This window comes from Camelus ferus, chromosome 22 (genome assembly GCF_009834535.1).
Source record: "Camelus ferus isolate YT-003-E chromosome 22, BCGSAC_Cfer_1.0, whole genome shotgun sequence".
NCBI classification, from domain to species: domain Eukaryota; kingdom Metazoa; phylum Chordata; class Mammalia; order Artiodactyla; family Camelidae; genus Camelus; species Camelus ferus.
In genome coordinates this window covers 966,319-984,023 of record NC_045717.1, presented here as the reverse complement: position 1 = coordinate 984,023, position 17,705 = coordinate 966,319, and the positions used below count along the sequence as shown (strand labels likewise).

Below are 17,705 nucleotides of genomic sequence, written 5' to 3'. Positions count from 1 at the left end.
GTGTCAGGGTGGTGTCACCCTCGCCTGAGTCACTCAGCAGAGGGTAATTGGGGCAGTCAGTCAAGTGATTCGGGAGTGGCTTCCTGGGTCAGAATGCTGCTTAGGTTTGACCTGCTGAATCAGTCTATGTCCTTGAGAAGCTATGAAATCCTTCAAGCATTCTGGCTGGCATTTACTTCTTAAAAGACAGCCTGGTACAGAGAGAATATGGCTGCCTTTGGAGCCAGACTCTTACCCCTCCAATGTATTAGTTCTTTGCCTCAGGCAGGTACTAAATCTCTCCATCCTCAGCGGCCTCATAGGGGACACAGCGACCCTCCCAGGCTAACCGCGGTGAAGCCCGTCCTGTGTGCCTGTGCTGAAGGGGCCGGGAAGTGCCGGCCCCCTCCTGGGCCGTGGTGGCAAGCCCCTTCTCGGCAGCCAGGTCCTCCTAGGAGCAGAAGGACCCCAGAGCGGCTTCTGGCCCACCTCTGTCCTCACCACGTGACCGCCTCCGCCAGGCAGGAAACACCTCACCTCAGCTGCCTTAATTTAGGGCAAGAGTGAAAATCCCCACCCCTAAAGCCAAGAACGTACAGTTCTCACATGCTTCCGCAGTTTTGGCATTATCTCCTCCGAGTGGGAATTAAAGTGAAATTGAGAACTTGGCATCGAGAAGTGCGTTACTCTTAGGGTGCCAGACCTCCCCGATTTGCTGGGGACTGAAGGTTTTCCCAGGACACCAGAAAGCCCCAGGCAAACACATTCAGCTCCAAGGGCAGGGCTGGGAAAGAGCCCTGGGCTGAGCAGAGGGTCTGCCTCCCTGGGCCGGGGGCACAGGGTCTCCAACATCTCTGCCAGCTCTGACTGTCTTGGGCGTGGGTCCCTGCTTGTCTCAGCAGAAGCCCTCAGGGACACACTCGGGCGCTCCCTCCAGGGTCTTTGGGTTGTGCCCCTTCTGAACGGTGGGTGCTGCTGTCCTGACTGCCAAGCAGCTTAGGTCCAGCCTGAGCCCTGCTCCTACCTCCAAGGGCAAGTCCAAGACATAGCCCCCGAGGTCACTCACAGACACAGTGCCTTTCCCGACGGCCGGCCCATATGGCCTGTGACAGTCACCACTTATTTGCTGTCTTGGCTTTTAATTCTCTCCCTCTGTTTGAAAAGCGGACTTCCTCGAAAAACCAAGGGAGGCCACACAGTCCCTTACCAACAACGTTCTGACTGGATCCAGACCAAGCCCTGCGGCCTCATTAGTAACGTGTTTCATTCAGTCTAGATGTCAGAGCTTTAAGCTGGCAGGGTGAAGGGCCTCCAGGGATTAAAATAAACCGTTTGTGATTTACACGCTTTCTTTCCCTGTAGTTTGACTGTTTTTATATAATTTGGACTTTGGGCTCCATTTCTGGTTCAGACAGATTAACCAACACATAGAAACCATAAACCACAAGGGTCATGTTAGAATTCATAACCTCTCAGGTGCACTCACTCCTGCCCTTACCTTCCTGCGCTCTACCCGCCCTCCCTCTGAGTATTTCCCAGCTGTCACCCCGCTGCTGGCCAGCCTTACTGAATGCCCGACCCTCTTCCCAGAGTGTCCGCCCCATGGGCAGGGAGCCTGGGGAGCCCTGGTGCCCGGGCAGTCCCTGGTGCCTTAATAAAGGGATGTGGCCGAGTCTGCTTGTTGTCAGCGGTGGCTTGTCCTTGATCACAGCTGCTGCTGCTCTGGAGCTCGACTGCTTCAAGCCACTACGTGGACAGCAGGGTGTGGGTTCCATGGATCTCACCCCTTCCATCCTGGCGCTTGTAATAAGAGCCTTGCTCCTGCTCAGAGCTGAGCACCCACAGGCTGTACCAAAGCTGAGAACCTGGTCTTCCCACACCTGTTTCTGCGGCCTGGGTTCCCACTTTCTAAGAGAATTAACATTGTTCTCTGACTAAAAGGTGAATAGTTATTAATGGTTTAATACACTCTCCCCTTCAGAAAGTATTTCAATCTTAATGACAACTTTCAAGAAGATAACACATACGTGACAATGTAGGGCTGGGGGCATTGTAACAGAGATAATGTGGAAATTATTATTGGATAGGGGGCCCATTTTCTGGTGTTTCTGCTTTTTCTCCCCGTCAGCTGCTTCTCCTACTTCCATGGCCAGAGTTCGAAGCTCCTGGTTGAGAGCTTAATTTCCTTGTTGTTCAATATTTCCAACCTGGAGAATTGAACTATTACATAAATCTATTTATTTCAACACTGAAAAGGCAAGCCAAGTTTGAACACCTAATCACTGTGCATCTCTTCATTGCTTCCATTTTATCAAATTTGCAAAAAGGGAAACAGGAAGGTAAGAGCCCAAGTTAACTTGAAGGAAGAGAATGGCACCTGCTGTCGGACGGTGCGCTGGAAGCCACACAACACGGCCTCTGGACGACCTCGAGCAGTTACATCACAGGGTCTCCACAGCCCCGGGGCGGGGGGCGTCTGTCTGTGGTCTTCACGGAAATACAGGGTGAATCATCTATTCTCCTCAAGCATCCTGTCTTTGGATGCTCGTGTGGGTTTGGCCACAAGCTGGCCTCGCTCAGTCAGGGCAGCAGTTTAGACGGGATGTCCCCGCCGGCTCAGGCCGACCTCTCCAGTCTGAGCAGATCCTGAGAGCAAACTTGGCGTAGGTAGAGTTTCCCTTCACTCATGAGTTAGCTAACGGGAAAGGCTACAAACTATGCTCTCATTTCTATATTTGGACCCACTTTACAATGATAACATTAACAAACCATGGAGAAAAAAGAAATTAAAGCAAAAGGCTGATGAAACAATTAAGGAAAACCAACCTGCTAAATATTCAAACTGTTTTTATTGCATTCCGTCTCCAGGGAGAAGTGGAGATTTTAGGCACCACATGACCTGCCTAGGTCAAGTTTTAGAATGTTTCCCTCATTTTGACCAATAATCTGTTCAGATGATATTAGGAAGAAAGCAAAAGACAGGAGTAATTATGAGCATACTCATGCTTCAAATTTTCACACTGTACAAATTTATAAAGTAATATTAATAAATGATAAAAATACTTTATTTCTTTAATACAGAATATACAACATTGCCTTCCTCCTGCAAGTAGTGTGTAGAAAAAAATTCTATTTAGAAACTGCCGTAACAGTCGTCGGGGCCTGACACTTTATGGCATTAGCACAGCCACAGAGCTGTACTTTAAACCCACTGCAAAGGGCAGAGCTTGATAAAGCCTTCTTTTTCCTTGTGTCAGTGACTAGCAGTTTAAAAACAGTAAGCATAGATCTAGAATGAGGAAACTTCCCGGCACACACACACTTCTCAGTCTTAGGCATTTATTTCATAGACATACTATTCGTTCATCAACAAATGAAACTATTTCGCATTGCTCTTCCCTGTGAAAAGCAATGACAAGCTTTTTCATTCACACTGAGCTACAAAGTTTGATCTTCCCCAAAGTCACGCAGCAAATCGGGGTAATGCAGAGCTGGGGAAGGACTTGTGGCCTGAGGTGTGAGTCTGAATGGACGGGAGGGAGCTGGGGTCTGGGGACAGCCTGATCCTGAGTCACACCCACCTCGGTCACCTGCTCCCAGGAGTCACCACCACTGAAGTGAGATGCTTCTGGAAGACCTTGGTGCTTTTAAACTGTAACCAATTTGTTTTTACGTTGTGCATCTACTCTGTGGATGGTCAAGTGTGCACTATTTTATCTTCGATAAATCTGCCCTAGGTTTCAGTTCATCCAGTTTTGAAAGCAGAAAGGTACAGAACAATTTAAATTAAAATATTTACATATAAAATTAATGGAACCCCAGCAAATAATGGACCTGCTTATATGAGGAGATCCTTCAAGAAAACACCTCTCCTCTTTGACGTTATCTTTTAAACCAAGTGCGATCTGGCGAGCAGCGGAGCAGCAGCATCTTAGAGGGACAACAGGGAAGGGCTTCTAAGGGCAGCGAGTCTTTGTCTTTATAAATAGAGTCCACATTGAGAGCGGTACATTTGTTAGCCAGCAGAGCCCCCCACAATGCACACCTGTGACTCACTTAAAAGCAAACCCCTACAGTACTGAGCACTTTATGGCGCAGTGAGCACTCTGCCTACAGTCAAAGTTAAAGATTCAATTAACCAACATATGCACAAAGACAACAGAAGAGAGAATGATTTAAAATTATACTGATAAAAACTAAAACCATATGCAGTGTACGAAAAATATTTGAAGACCAGTAACTATGTAAAAATAAATATTTAAGTAATTCAAGGACCTATTCTCACAGTAAAATAGTTACAAAAATAGAATACATCAAACAAATACATGAATATATCAACATGAATATATCAACTATATATAGACTGGTTTATAAAATATTTTTACTATTGAGAAACCAATTTCTCTTCCCTATCTCTTCTGCTAGTAATTTTATTCTTAAAGAGACATATTTTGATAAACATTATAAACTTTGTAAGAGTTGACCGAGTGACAAATTTTCTTTGGGTTTCTCTCAAAATTTCTCTCAGAAGGTTCTGAATCTGCAATCTAGTTACTCTGAGTGCCAGGAGCCAGTTCAGATTTAGGTTCACAGTAACTCCTTCCTGACAACAGTCTGATCCTGGAATCTCCCAGGCACCCAGAGACCTTCCCTCATCTCAAACGTCCTGTTTTCAGAGAAGGGTGAACTGGTGCCAAATTTGGGATGACTGCGTGATGGGTGGGGTGTGAATTAGACTGGATGTTGGGGCATGTTCTGTGTCATGAGTCCACGTTCTGTGTCAACTGGGGCTTTCCATCCTGCTCGGAAGCTGGGAGCGAGAACACACACTCTGCTCGGTGCGGAACACTGGTATCTAATCTGATGGAAGGAAGTGCCAATATTCTGCCAACTTCCAAAAAACTGTCCGGGTGTAAGAAAAGGTCTCCTAGCAGTATTTCAGCTCTAACTTATCTTTCAGCGGTGCCTCTGCATGTCTGCAGCCCGGTGGGAGTGGTGTTCATAGAGGGACCTTGTAGCTGTCAATGATTTTAAGGTGTTCTCTGATTGGCTACAGAAGATGATCAGTTGCACAGTTTGGGAATTCACAATAGTTCACACAGCAGTGGTGCTTGAAAACGGAGCTCTGTGTGTGAGTGTGCAAGTGTGAGCCTGTGTTTGTTCTTTGTTAGCCGCAGCATTTGTGTGGAATGCACCTTCTCATTGTCACAGAACTTTGATTTAAATTGGGCTGTATGATTGAAAGCAGTAAATATCAGGGCATTCATGCTTGATTTTTATGCTGTTTGCCTCTTCACTTTAAAAAATCAATTCAGATATCATTAAAATGTATCAAGGTACCTCTTTGTCAGCAAGCCACTCAAAAAGATGTCCCTGAAAATATCTGCAAGCAGTTTTCCTCCTTCTGCTGCCCCCTGGAAGCAAGGATGGGTCCACCTAACACAAGAAAGTATCTCCAGAGCTTCAGCTGTGTCATAACAGTGTCTTAACTCAGCTCCTTTCCAAGTTCTGTGTTCCCTTCTTCTCCACAGCATCTCAACTCTTCTGAAAGTGCTTAAGTATCTTCAATGGAGTGCTTCATTCTTGGGAAAACAGCAATCTCATGGACACCTGGGTGCACTGAATGAAACCTGGCAGTGAGGACGGCCCAGGGCCCAATCGTCCAGACACTTCAAGGAGTCTCCATGGTTGGGAAGACTTGCTTCCTGAGGGATAAGGAAAAAGCTGTCAATCAACACCAGTCGAGGCAAAGGCGACAAAACCAAGCGCTGTCCTACAAAGTCTGGTCCCTGCAGTCTTTGACTCTGTAATATCCTCTGTGTCTTAGACATCTCCTTTGCGCATTTTAAATTTTAAAAAGAAGTCAGCAGTAAAAACAGCTATCATCTGGCTTCTCTACATCCATCTCCCTGCAGTCCTTTTTCTGGGGCAGTAAAGAAAAATTTCTTCGAATGTTGGTAAGTCCAATATTAACTAGCAGAGTTGGGCAACAAAATAGAATACAAAGCAGGCAGTAGAAATGAAATTTTGAAGGCAAACAGGTTCTGCCCTTTCCAACACAAATCGCTCTAAAAGTCCCAGAGGCTCGCCTGAAGACGGTTGGGCGGGATGGGGGTAGCCTTATTGCTGCTCAGGCCACTAAAATGTGCTCTGAGTTGGTGACTATCAAGCTTTCCAGCTCGTCAAAGAAGAAAGCAACAGAAAGGGAGGACCGTCACGGTCTGTCTGCTTGCCGCCCACCCCACGGCATCTTTGCAGATGGTGACAGTACCCCCCCCGACCCCAGCTTTGTGTTGTCCCACATTTATCAAAGAGAAATGTGAAGAGAGCTGTGGAATGTCTAAGATTTTTTGCCTTGAACTGAACAATGTTCATCCCTAATTAATCCAAAGGACAAGGTACCATTCTCTTATAACAATATTAAAATCAGTAACATATGTTCTATGCAAAAGACAGAAAACCCCAAACCTAAATTTTGGCAGCCCTGTCATTTTAATGAATTGAAGGACAGGAAGATGATTAAACACCAGTAGACAGAAGAGCAATTTTCTTGAATTATACCCTGGGAAACAGAAAACCAAAATTACCCACGTGTAACTATCACTCACGGATCCTAGTGGGATTGTGTGCAGTCTACAAGTCATTTTCAGCTTTCAGTTATTACTTTTGAAAAGCAAGTATTTTTACTGCATGGGGTAATACATTTTTAAACTTTTAATTTAATTCCGGATGGGATATTTTTATTTTAATTTATATATCTCTATCTACGAAGGGGCCAAAAACCTCCATATAAAATGTGCGTTTTCTTTTTCGTAGAAAAGCGTATCTTTGTTCATCTCAAATTTTCTGAATTTTTCATGAAATCCTAAACTGAAAATGTACGGATTCCAACACAAATGTCCTGATAAACTAGAGAAAAATGGCAGCTTGCAGTCTTGCTCCCACATCTCCCAGAAGTTGTGGCAAGTAACCCTGTGGGGAAAGGCCAGCTGCACCCTGTTCACACTGCAGGAGCGCCCCCCCGGGGAGGGCGAGGGGCCCAGGCTCTCTCCTGCTCTTCTGCGAGGGGGCGTCCTGGCCGGAGGCAGTGAGCTGAGTGGCCCCAGGCAGACCTCCTCCCAGGACCAGGGAGCTGGAGAAAGCGCAGGACACGTGTTTCCCCCCACAGTCCTCCAAGTAGCCAGCCCTTAGGTCACCTGGGGTGAAGTTCAAAGCACTTGAGCTGTTTTGGGTCGAGGGGAGTCAATTTGTGGAGAAACTCTTCTCATTACTGATGACAACCAATGACATACAGAAAGTTAAGCAGGTTCTGTGTGAAACTGGCCTCCTTTCTCTGAGCAATAAGGCAGGTGACACTGTCCCCAGTGCGAACAAACAGGACTGCATGGGGCGGGGGGTAAGTGAGCCTGTTTTCCAGCACAGCTTCGCCCTGGGCAGCTGCTTCCTAACCCTGTGTCACTCCCACTCTTGCATCAACCACTTTTCTTTGTCATAGAAGTGAAAGTTCTTACAGGCAAACGGCCTGCCATGGGCTCAGACCTAAAAGGAAAGGTAACTTGGAAAGTTACCTCACGGGCTGAATCCTAAATTGTCTTTCAGGCTCTGACACTGGAGAACTGAGAGTGACGGTGGGCCTGGGTCCAGAGGGGTCAGCGGAGGCTGCTTTTATTTTTACAGTGTCCCAGGTTTTAGTTTTCGTTTGTGCACCACTGTGTTGCTTCAGCACTACTTGCACCACTAATTTTGCCTACACTCTTTGCATAAAATACAGTGAACTCTGGCCGGCTGGAAGGAGCTTATTTGTAAGTTTACTTTTTGCATACTCCAATAGATGACAGTTCTTTTGTTTTCCTTTTCTGGGTTCCAATCACAAGACACATTCATACAGATTACCTACTGTAGTCATAAAGTGTAGAAGTTGGAAACCGCTTGCTATCTGCCTTCATTTTATGAACAATGGAAACCTAATCTAAAAGTGTGAGAGTGACTAACAGAAGTGGCTAATGGAAGACAGGCCTCCCAGTTCCCCAGGGAGTGCCCCATCTTCTCCCTGGTGTCCCTCCGGGACACTGCTGGCCCCTGCACCTTTCCCTCTCCACACCAAGGTGTTCATGGCTGACCCTACCCTTTGCACCATCTATTGATCTCCGTTCCCAAGACAACTGGTGAAAAGTACAAATTAATGTATTGCTGTTAGTTTAAAGTCTGAGTGTCTACATATTTTCCTTGGGGACTTACGCTAGTGGAAATGCAGTAATTCCCAAAAACTGCAAGGAAGAACTTAAGTCATGATCTTTCTGAGTTAGAGTAACAGTGAATTTGTCTCTTCTTGTGAATTTTCACATATGTACTAAGACCATGGCCATTCAGGGAAGTTACACCTTTTTCCATCCTCAAACACAGGTGAGCTGTGTATCAACACGACTTGTGGCAGACTCCCCCACCGTGCTGAAGACTAACATGGTGTCTCCAATTAGTTTATATTAAGGGCAGACAAAATACTTCCACCACATGAATTTTTAAAACATCTGTAGCAAGCTGTCAGTGACTGGCAAGAGAAAACAAAATGTTGCAATGCTTAAAATGAAGTTCTCAGAGAGAACCCTGAAAAGGTGGCTCCACTTCTCCCTTCACTACCCTCTGAAATGCCTCTCCAGAGGTGACAGTGAGTAGTTTCTCAGTGAAAAAGAACATGAGATCAGCCCTGTGCCCTGATGTCCAACTTGAAGAAGTTTATCTCCCATATTACCATCAAAAACAAATCCAACATAGAATCACCGCTGAGGGGAACCCTAAGCCACCAGTTATGAACTAGCCCAGCCCCCAGTTCAACAAACTGAAGCGCCTTCTTGTGAATAAAGCTGCTCCAGAGACTCTTTAGAAAGGTCTCAAAACAATTTGAACACAATTTAGCCAACTGAGATCTTTGCAGCTAAGTGAACGCTGAACTGCTGATGAGATCCTATGGAGAGTTCTGCCTCTCTCCCACTTTGGTAAAGGCTTCTAGGAAGTGCATAGAGCCTTCCTTTCTGCTGGGGGGGGGGGATGGCAGCCCCGCCAGCCACAGGGGGACAGTCATCTCTGATAGAAGCACAGGGCCCAAAGGTCAATTCAGGCAGGAACCCCGGCTCTTAGGATATTTTCAACGCAGGATAACGGCAGGGGTGTAAAACTACTAGAGTATTAATAATTCCAATTTCTCCTCTTTTTACAATAATAAACCAACTGGTATGGCGTTACTGTCCAGACCTGCCTTTCCAGGCAGTCAGACGCCGCACACTCCAGGAAAGGCTGCAGGACCTGCGGGGGACTCGGCCTGGCAGCCCTTCTGTCCTCAGCAGCGGCCACTCCCACGCAGGAGCCTCTGCGTCTCCACCTCTAGGGTCCCCCACTAGTTCAGAGGACTGGACCACCCAGCTTGGTGGCACTCACCACGCCGTCACACACGCGCGCACATAGACACCCCTCCCGGGCTTTCTGGACGCACACCTTGGTCCGGGTCTCCCCGAGGGCGGGCGGTCACGCCGGGCCATGCAGCCCCTGGCTGGGGGTCTCCTTGGCCTTCTTACAGGTGTACAGCCACTTGATGATGCGGGCGTTCCTCTCGACCACCGAGGTGGTGCTGGGCACCTGCTCCATCAGCTCCTCCTCCTGCAGCCCCTCGTCGCCGCCGCTGTGCCGGGAGAAGCCGCTGTCGGAGGTGGCGACGCTCACGCTGCGGACCTTGAGGGCGACACGGTCCGAGCCGGCGGAGAAGTTCTCCCTCCCGAGTGCCTCCACCACCTCGGGCTCCAGGCCACAGTACTGGAAGAAGGTGTCAAATTCGGTCAAGGACGCGGAGTAGCGGGAGCTGAGGTCGGACTGCGAGCGCTGCAGCCCCCGGCGCCTCGCCCCTCGCAGCTCCGGGGGCCCGGGCGCAGCCGGAACTCCGGGCGGCGCGCCGACCCGCAGGGCGGGCGCCTGGGGCTCGGAGGGCCGTGGGACTTCAGGGGCCGCTATGGGGCCGGGCTCGGCCTGGGCGGCCACCTCGCCCCCGGCCCTGCCCTCCCCTCCCACCCGGGACATCCCGGGGGGCACCGGCGTCTTGTCCTTGCCTGGCCCCTGGAAGAGCTTCTTCACCAGGCTCCCCCTGGGGCTGTCGGCTCCCGGGCCCCGGGCGAAGTCGCATTTCTGTCGGTAGATGACCAGCGAGTCTGGCCTCAGCGGCTTCCGCGCTATGGTCCTGCGCGCCACGGGCCCGGGGACGCGGGCCGGGGGCCGAGGGTCGCCCGCCTGCCCTTTGCTCGCCGCGGGGCTGCTGCCCACGCCAGCGGGGCCTGAGCCGGCCCCCAGAGGGCCCCGCAAGTACTTGGCGCGGTCCGCTGCCAGCCTCTCCACCGCGCTCCTGGGTGTCGACCCCGGCGCATCCCGGGCCCTGGGGGCTTCCGGGTCCCGGGACAGGAGCCGCTCGCCCGGGGGCGCGTCCAGGGCTGGCTGGGCGCGCATCCTCGGGGCTCGGCAGGGCTTGGCGTACCGCGGAAGCGCGCTCTGGCTGCGGCGCCCGTCAGTCCTCAGGCCAATTCCAAAGTCCGCGCTGGGTGGGGCCTGACGCCCGCAGGTAGCGAGTCTGGGCGAACCTGAGTCAGCACGGATTGGCTAGCCGCCAGGGGTACCCGCCCCGCCGGCTCCTTCCCCCCGGCCCGGCCCCCACCCCTCACCTCCTGCCGGGTACCCGGGTCCCTGCCCTGCCCGGTGCCCCGGTCCCCGCTCCCGCCCACACCCTGTCCTTGCAGCCGGTAGCTGGGAGGGCAGCGGGCAAATCTGCTCTGAGGGGGCTGCGCCCTGAGCCCGGCGTTCCAGAGCGGGGAGGGCCTGGCGGCGCCACGGAGCAGAGGAACGGGGAGGGACGGAGCTGGTTCAGATCCAGGTATCCGGCGCCTCCTCCCTGCCTGGAGTGCCCTGGGTCGCCGTTGGACGCTGGCGTTTCCGGAGCGCGGAGCGAACCCCCGCCTCCTTTCAACCCGGCAGGTGTCTCACGTCCTTTGAATTCTTAAAGTGACCTCAGCGTGTTTGGAATCTTTTGACTTTGCTTAATTTCCTGCATCTCTACCTGAGCACTCCTCCTATTGTCAGGAAGGAAAGAATGTAAAAGGAAAGGTAACGCATCGCAGGACAGGTCGGACTGTGTTGGGTAGAAATAACCTAGGAACCGGGTAGGGACCTGGATGGGGTCCAGACTCTGCCAGCAGGCTGGCCTTGGGCCTGACCAGACCGGAGCACCTGGTGCTGGGACTCGCAAGAGAGCAGACTGGCGGCGGAGGCAGCGGAAGTGAGGCTCAGTGGGTTTGGAAAAAGCCTGACGGAATTCCCAGAATGACTGCTGTTTTTACTGTAATCAGTGCAATGGGGAAATCACGGCAGGGAAGATCACTGGGGCAGTGGATCAACCTAGGAATGCGAGAAGTCCAGGAGAAAACATTTCCAAAATTCCGTTCTTTCAAAAGTTGGACAAAGAACTAAACGTTTCTGCCAGATGAGTGAAGTGTCCACGTTATCTCACCTTAAGGCCAACTCCAAGATACGCTGAGCTTTCAGACTTGTGCCTGAGTGTGCTTGGTGCAGCGCGGCACAGCAAGCCTGTGGGCTGGAAGCAGGAGGGCGCCTTGGGTCTGGGTCTGATTTTGTTTCCAGAAACACGGCTTGAGTGCCAGTGGGCACAGGGGCTTGTGGTGAGTCAGCAGGGGCAGAAGTTGAATGATTTCAACCAGGCTTGGCAAACCTATGCCCACCCACCACCAATGACCCAGAATCAAAGGACCGCAGCAGGTGCCAAGTGGGTCTTCGGACCTTGAGTTTCCGTGAGGCCAAACCCCACAGCCAGTGATAGAAGCACAGGAAACCAGGTCTCCTGAGTACTAGACTACACGGGAGTGCCGTTGTAAAATGTCACACTGATACAAAAAGACAACTGTGGTCCTGGGAGGCTGGGAGGAGTACCCCTGTGAGCTCCTGGGTTGGACAGATTATTTCCCACAACAAGGCGCTACTGGTGGAGGGGACCAGGTGGGAGCCCAAACTACAGCCTTTTTCTCTGCTCAGGTAGCCTGGTCCATTGTCAGTCAGAGAAGAAAATTCTAATTTCTTAACCCAGAGTGGCTCCTTGTCTTAATTTGTACTTCTTTCTGTTGACTGCAGCAGTTCAGAGAGAGAACTCCTAAGCACAGGACATGTGCTTTGAAAAACTATGTCCAAACACTAACTAGGATGCAGTTATACAGAACAGCTTGGCTCTTACTGGCTAAAAACTTGAAATAAGGATGTCCTTCAATAGATAAATGCATAAGCAAATTTGGGTACATCCATGTCAAGAGGAGCAAAATAAGCCACACCAAAATAGGCTTCTTTGGCATAAGGATTAATATGGTCTGACTAATTACAAAAAAATCAGAAAACTGAGTAGTGGTTGCCCCTTTGTGACTGATGTTTACATTTAATAGGAAAATCTTCATTTGTAATGGTGTGTCCCTATTTGTACCAGAAGTAGAAGGCTGATTAAATCTCAACTAAATCTTGTCAACAGAGAAGTTTTGACTTAAATCTGCATAACAAACACACCCTTGTTTACTGAGCTTTCATGATAACCTGCCATAATGGACTTCCTCCCCCCAAAGGCCTTGCTTTTGTTTTCAGCTAAATATCATATTTTAGGTGATGCCTTAGGCCACTTCAGGGAGGAACTCAGTTTTCCTGGGTACCTTCCCTGTATACAGGAGGTATACATGTTATTAAACTTGTTTGTTTTCCTCCTTGTAATCTGTCCTATTAGGGGCTGGGAGGTCTCAGCCAAGAACCTAGAAGAGGAAAGGGAAAACAGCTTTTCCTCCCATACATGCGCAATAGAATACTACTGAGCAATAGAAATAAAACCCTCAACCTATGGAAAGACATGGATAAATCTTACTTGTATGTTACTAAGTGAAAGAATCCAGCCTGAGGAGGTAGCACACAGTGTGACCCTATTTGTGCCAATTACGGAAAAGGCAAAACTACGGACATAAGCAGATCATGGGGTGGGGGTTGGGGGTTGAAGTTTTCCATGTGATACTTTAGGTTGGTGTCACTATGAGTATGTCTAAGCCCACACATTTGTACAGCCCAAAGGTCAATCATAATCTATTCAAATTTAGTTGTTTAGAGTGCAGGAGTGTTGCAGGGTGGAATACATACACAATGTGACAGAATCTGACGGTATTAGAAATGAGTGGAAAAACTCACAGTCCATGGTGAAGCAAAAGGAGCTGACCTAAGTGAAATTCGGAAATGTACAGAATCAACTTGCAAAGGCAAAATGGACCATTGTTAAACTGTAGGGTTTATATTACAAAGTTCTTTCCACAGTGTAGTAGCAAACAATTCTGAAACCAATGAGAAGGTAACCTGGAAAGGAGAAATGAGTTGATAAAGGGCAGATGGTGGGGCTGTTGGAGTGAGAAGTCACAGATAAGCAAGGGGAGAGTCTTGTCCCTCATACCCCTGGATCTGAGACTCTGGGGAGGATGGTGTGGGGAGTGGACTGGGATGGGGAAGGCACAGCTCTTTGCCCTGGGCAATCCCAACAGATGTAAAAACACTCACTCCCATTTCTGAGCATGTTTCCTAGAGCCGGTTGTGAGTTAAAGGCAGTTTGCCATGTAAAACCAATTTCGGACGATGGCCTTCATGTGTATATAGGTAGGCTTGTCTCCCAAAAACAAAAACTCTGCGTTCCAAACAATGTAGATGAAGAAAATCTTCGACACACATTCTGATCCCAGAATGGAACATGTGTAGAAGATTTAATTCAGCTAGGCTAAAGTTGAAGGAAATCTCTAAAAACACTCAGATCTCAGCATGATTCCTGGAGGCGGTTTCAAGTTAAAGGCAGTTTGCTTTGTAAAACTAATTTAGGGCGAAGGCCTCCTGGTATCTCTGGGTAGGCTTGTCTCCCAAACACAAAGACTCTGTTCCCAAAAGGCTAGATTAAGAACAGCTTCCATACATATTCAGATCCCAGAGTGGAACATGTGTAGAAGCAGTCATTTAACTAGGCTCAAATTGAAGGGAATCTCTAGAAACACTTACCTCCATTTCTCAGCAGGTTTCCTAGAGATGGTTTCAAGTTAAAGGCAGTTTTCCTTGTAAAACTGAGTTTTAATGAAGGCCTCCCAGGATCTGTAGGTAGGCTTGTCTCCCAAACACAGAAACTCAGTGTTCCCAACAAGGTAGATGAAGGACAGCTCCCAGACACAGTCGGATCCCAGAAAGGAACAGCTGTAGAACTGGTCACTCAGCTAGGCTGAGGTGGAAAGCTATCTCTAGAAACACATAGCCCCATTTCTCAGCCAGTTTCACACAGCAGGTTTCAGTGTAAAGGCACTTTGTCTAGTAAAAGGTTGGGATAAAGCCTCTCAGGGTCTCTAGGCAGGCTTTCCTCCCAAACAGAGAAACCCTGTTTACTCAACAAGGTAGATGAAGAAGAGCTTCCACACACATTCGGATCCCAGAATGGAACAGGTGTAGAAGTGGTCATTCAGCCAGGCTCAAGTGGAAGGGAGTTTTTAGGAACAATTACCCCTATTTCTCAGCCGGTTTCCTGAAGCTGGTCTCAAGGTAAAAGCAGTTTGCCTTGTCAAGCCAACTTTGGCTGACAGCCTCCCAGTGTCTGTTTAGGCCTGTCTCCCAAAAGCAAAAACTCAAGTGTTCCCAGCAAGGTAGATAAAGGGCAGCTTCCACATACATTCAAATCCCAGAACAGAACATGTGTAGAAGCAGTCATTCACAATTTCAAGTGGAATGAAATCTCCAGCAACACTTATCCCCATTTCTCAGGCTGTTTCCTAGAGCCTGTTTCAAAGTGAAAGGCGATTTGCCTTGTAAAACCGAGTTTTGGCAAAGGCCACCAAGTATCTCTAGTTAGGCTTAACTCCCAAACATAGAAACCCCATGTTCCCAGCCAGGTAGATGAAGGAGAGTGTCCAGACACAATAGGATCCCAGAATGGAAAATGTGCAGAAGCGGTCATTCAGCAAGGCCTATGTGGAAGGGGATCTCTAGAAACCCTACCCCCATTTCTAAGCCTGCTTCCTAGACCTGGTTTCAAGATAAAGGCACTTTGCCTTGTATAAATGAGTTTGGACAAGGCCTCTTAGTATACCTACATAGGCTTGTCTCCCAAACAAAGAAACCCTTTACTTTAAAGAAGGTTGATGGAGGACAGATTCCACGCACATTCTGGTCCAATAATGGAACAAGTATAGAAGCGGTCATTCAGCTAGGCTCAAGTGGGCTGGAATCTTTAGAAACAATTCTCAGCTTGTGTCCTAGAACTAGTTTTAATTTAATGGTAGTTTGCATTGTATACCTGACTAATGGGGGAAGGCCTTCCAGTATCTCTAGTTAGGCTTCTCTCCCAAACACAAAAACTCGTGTTTTAGCAACAAGGTAGATTAAGGACAGTTTCCACATACTTTCAAATCCCAGATTGGAAAATGTGTAGAAGTGGTATTTCCTCTAGTCTCAAGTGTAATGAAACCTCTTCAAACACTTACCCTCATTTCTCAGGCATCTTCCTAGCCTGGGGTTCAAGGGAAAGGATGTTTGCCTAGTAAACGTTAGTTTTGGTGAAGGCCTCCCAGTATCTCTGGAAGGATTTTTTCCCCAACCACAGAAACCATGTGTTCCCAAAAGGTAAATGAAGGACAGCCTCCACACACTTACAGATTCCAGAATGGAACATGTGTACAAGTGATATTTCATCTAGGCTCAAGTGGATGGTAATCTCTAGAAACACATACCCCCATTACTCAGCCATTTCCTACAGCCGGTTTCCAGTTAAAGACCATTTGACATGTAAAACCGTGTTTTGGAGAAAGGCTCCCAGTATCTCTAAGTAGGCTTGTCTCCCAAACACAGAAACTCTGTTTTCCCTACAAGGTATATAAAGGAAAGCTTCCACACACATTCGGGTCCCAGAAAGGAACATGTGTAGAAGCAATCATTCAGGCAGGCTCAAGTGGATGGGAATCTCTAGAAAAACTTACACCAATTTCTCAACTACTTTCCTAGAGCCAGTTTCAGGGTAAAGGCAGCTTGTCATGTAAAACCGAGTTTGGGCAAAAGCCTCCCAGCAATTCTAATTTGTCTTGTTTCCCCAAAACAGAAACACTGTGTTCCTAACAAGGTGGATGAAGGAGAGTTTCCAAAAACATTCAGATCCCAGAATGGAACATGTGTAGAAGCGGTCATTCAGCTAGCCTCAAGTGGATTGTAATCTCTAAAAACACTTACCCCTGTTTCTCAGACTGTTTCCTTGGGCCGGTTTCAAGGTAAAGGCAGTTTCACTTGGGAAAACAAGTTTGCTCAAAGGCTTCCCAGTATCTCTAAGTTGTCTTAAATCCCAGAGAGATTCTGTGTTCCCAACAATTTTGATGAAGGACATCTCCACAAACATTCAGACCCCAGAATGGAACGTGTTTAGAAGCAGTCATTCAGAGAGGCTTTAGTGAAGGGAAACTCTAGAAAAACTTATCCATGTTTCTCAGCCTATTTCCTAGAGCCAGTTTCAGAGCCAGTTTCAAAATAAAGTCAGTTTGCCTTGTAAAACAGAATTTGGGCCAAGGCCTCTCAGTATCTCTAGGTATGCTAGTCTAATAAACACAGAAACTCTGTGTTCCCATCAAGCTAGAAGAAGGAGAGCTTCCACATACTTTTGGATCTCAGAATGGAACAGGAGTAGAAGCAGTCTTTCAGCTAGGCTCAAGTGGAAGGGAAACTCTAGAAACACCTCCATTTCACAGCCTGTTTCCTAGAGCCAGTTTAATTTAAAGGCAGTATGCCTTGTAAAACCAAATTTGGGTGAAGGCCTCTTAGTATCTCTAGGTTGGCTTGCATCCAAACACAGAAAATCTGTTTCCCAACAAGGTAGATTAAAGAGAGCTTCCACACACATTCAGATACCTGAATGGAACATGTGTAGATGCGGTCATTCAGCTAGCCTCAAGCAGAAGGGAATCTATAGAAACATTTTCCCCAATTTCTCAGCCTGTTTCCTAGGGCTTGTTTGACAGTAAAGGCAGTTTGACTTGGAAAACAGAGTTTGTTCAAACTCTCAGTATCTCTAGTTTGGCTTGTCTCCCAAACAGAGAAACCCTGTATTCCCAAAAGGTAGATGAAGGACAGATTCCAAAAACATTCAGAACCCAGAATGGAACATGTGTAGGCGCAGACATTAAGCTAGGCTCAAGGGGAAGGAAATCTCTAGAAACACTTACCCCCATTCTCCGCTTGTTTCCTAGAGCCAGTTTTAAGGTAAAGACAGTTTGCCTTCTAAAACTGAGTTTGGGTGAAGGCCTCCAACTATCTCTAGGTAGGCTTGTCTCCCAAACACAGAAACTCTGTTTTTCCAACAAAGTAGATGAATGCGTGCTTCCACACACTTTCAGATCCCTGAATGGAACAGATGTATTAGAGGACATTCCACGAGGCTCAAGTGGAAGGGAATCTCTAGAAACACTTACACCAATTTCTCAGCTGTTTCCTAAAGCCGATTTCAAGGTAAAGGCATTTGGCCATGTAAACTGGATTTTGGTGGAAGGCTTTCCAGTTTCTCTATGTAGGCTTGTTTCCCAAACAGAGGAGCTGTCTGTTCCCAACAAAACAGATGAATGAGAGCTTCCATACACATTCAGATCCTAGAATGGAACATGTGT

General features: G+C 48.0%; 1 protein-coding gene across 1 annotated transcript; it reads right to left on the bottom strand.

The window, feature by feature from the left end:
- Positions 1 to 2,809: 2,809 nt before the first annotated feature.
- On the bottom strand, positions 2,810 to 11,142 carry FAM110C (family with sequence similarity 110 member C). The gene is made up of 2 exons (XM_014551533.2): positions 9,469 to 11,142; positions 2,810 to 5,684 (listed from the first exon to the last, which is right to left on the bottom strand). The coding sequence occupies exon 1, from the start codon at positions 10,462 to 10,464 to the stop codon at positions 9,499 to 9,501; it is 966 nt and encodes a 321-aa protein (XP_014407019.2). The 5' UTR covers positions 10,465 to 11,142; the 3' UTR covers positions 2,810 to 5,684; positions 9,469 to 9,498.
- Between the last annotated feature and the right edge of the window lie 6,563 nt (positions 11,143 to 17,705).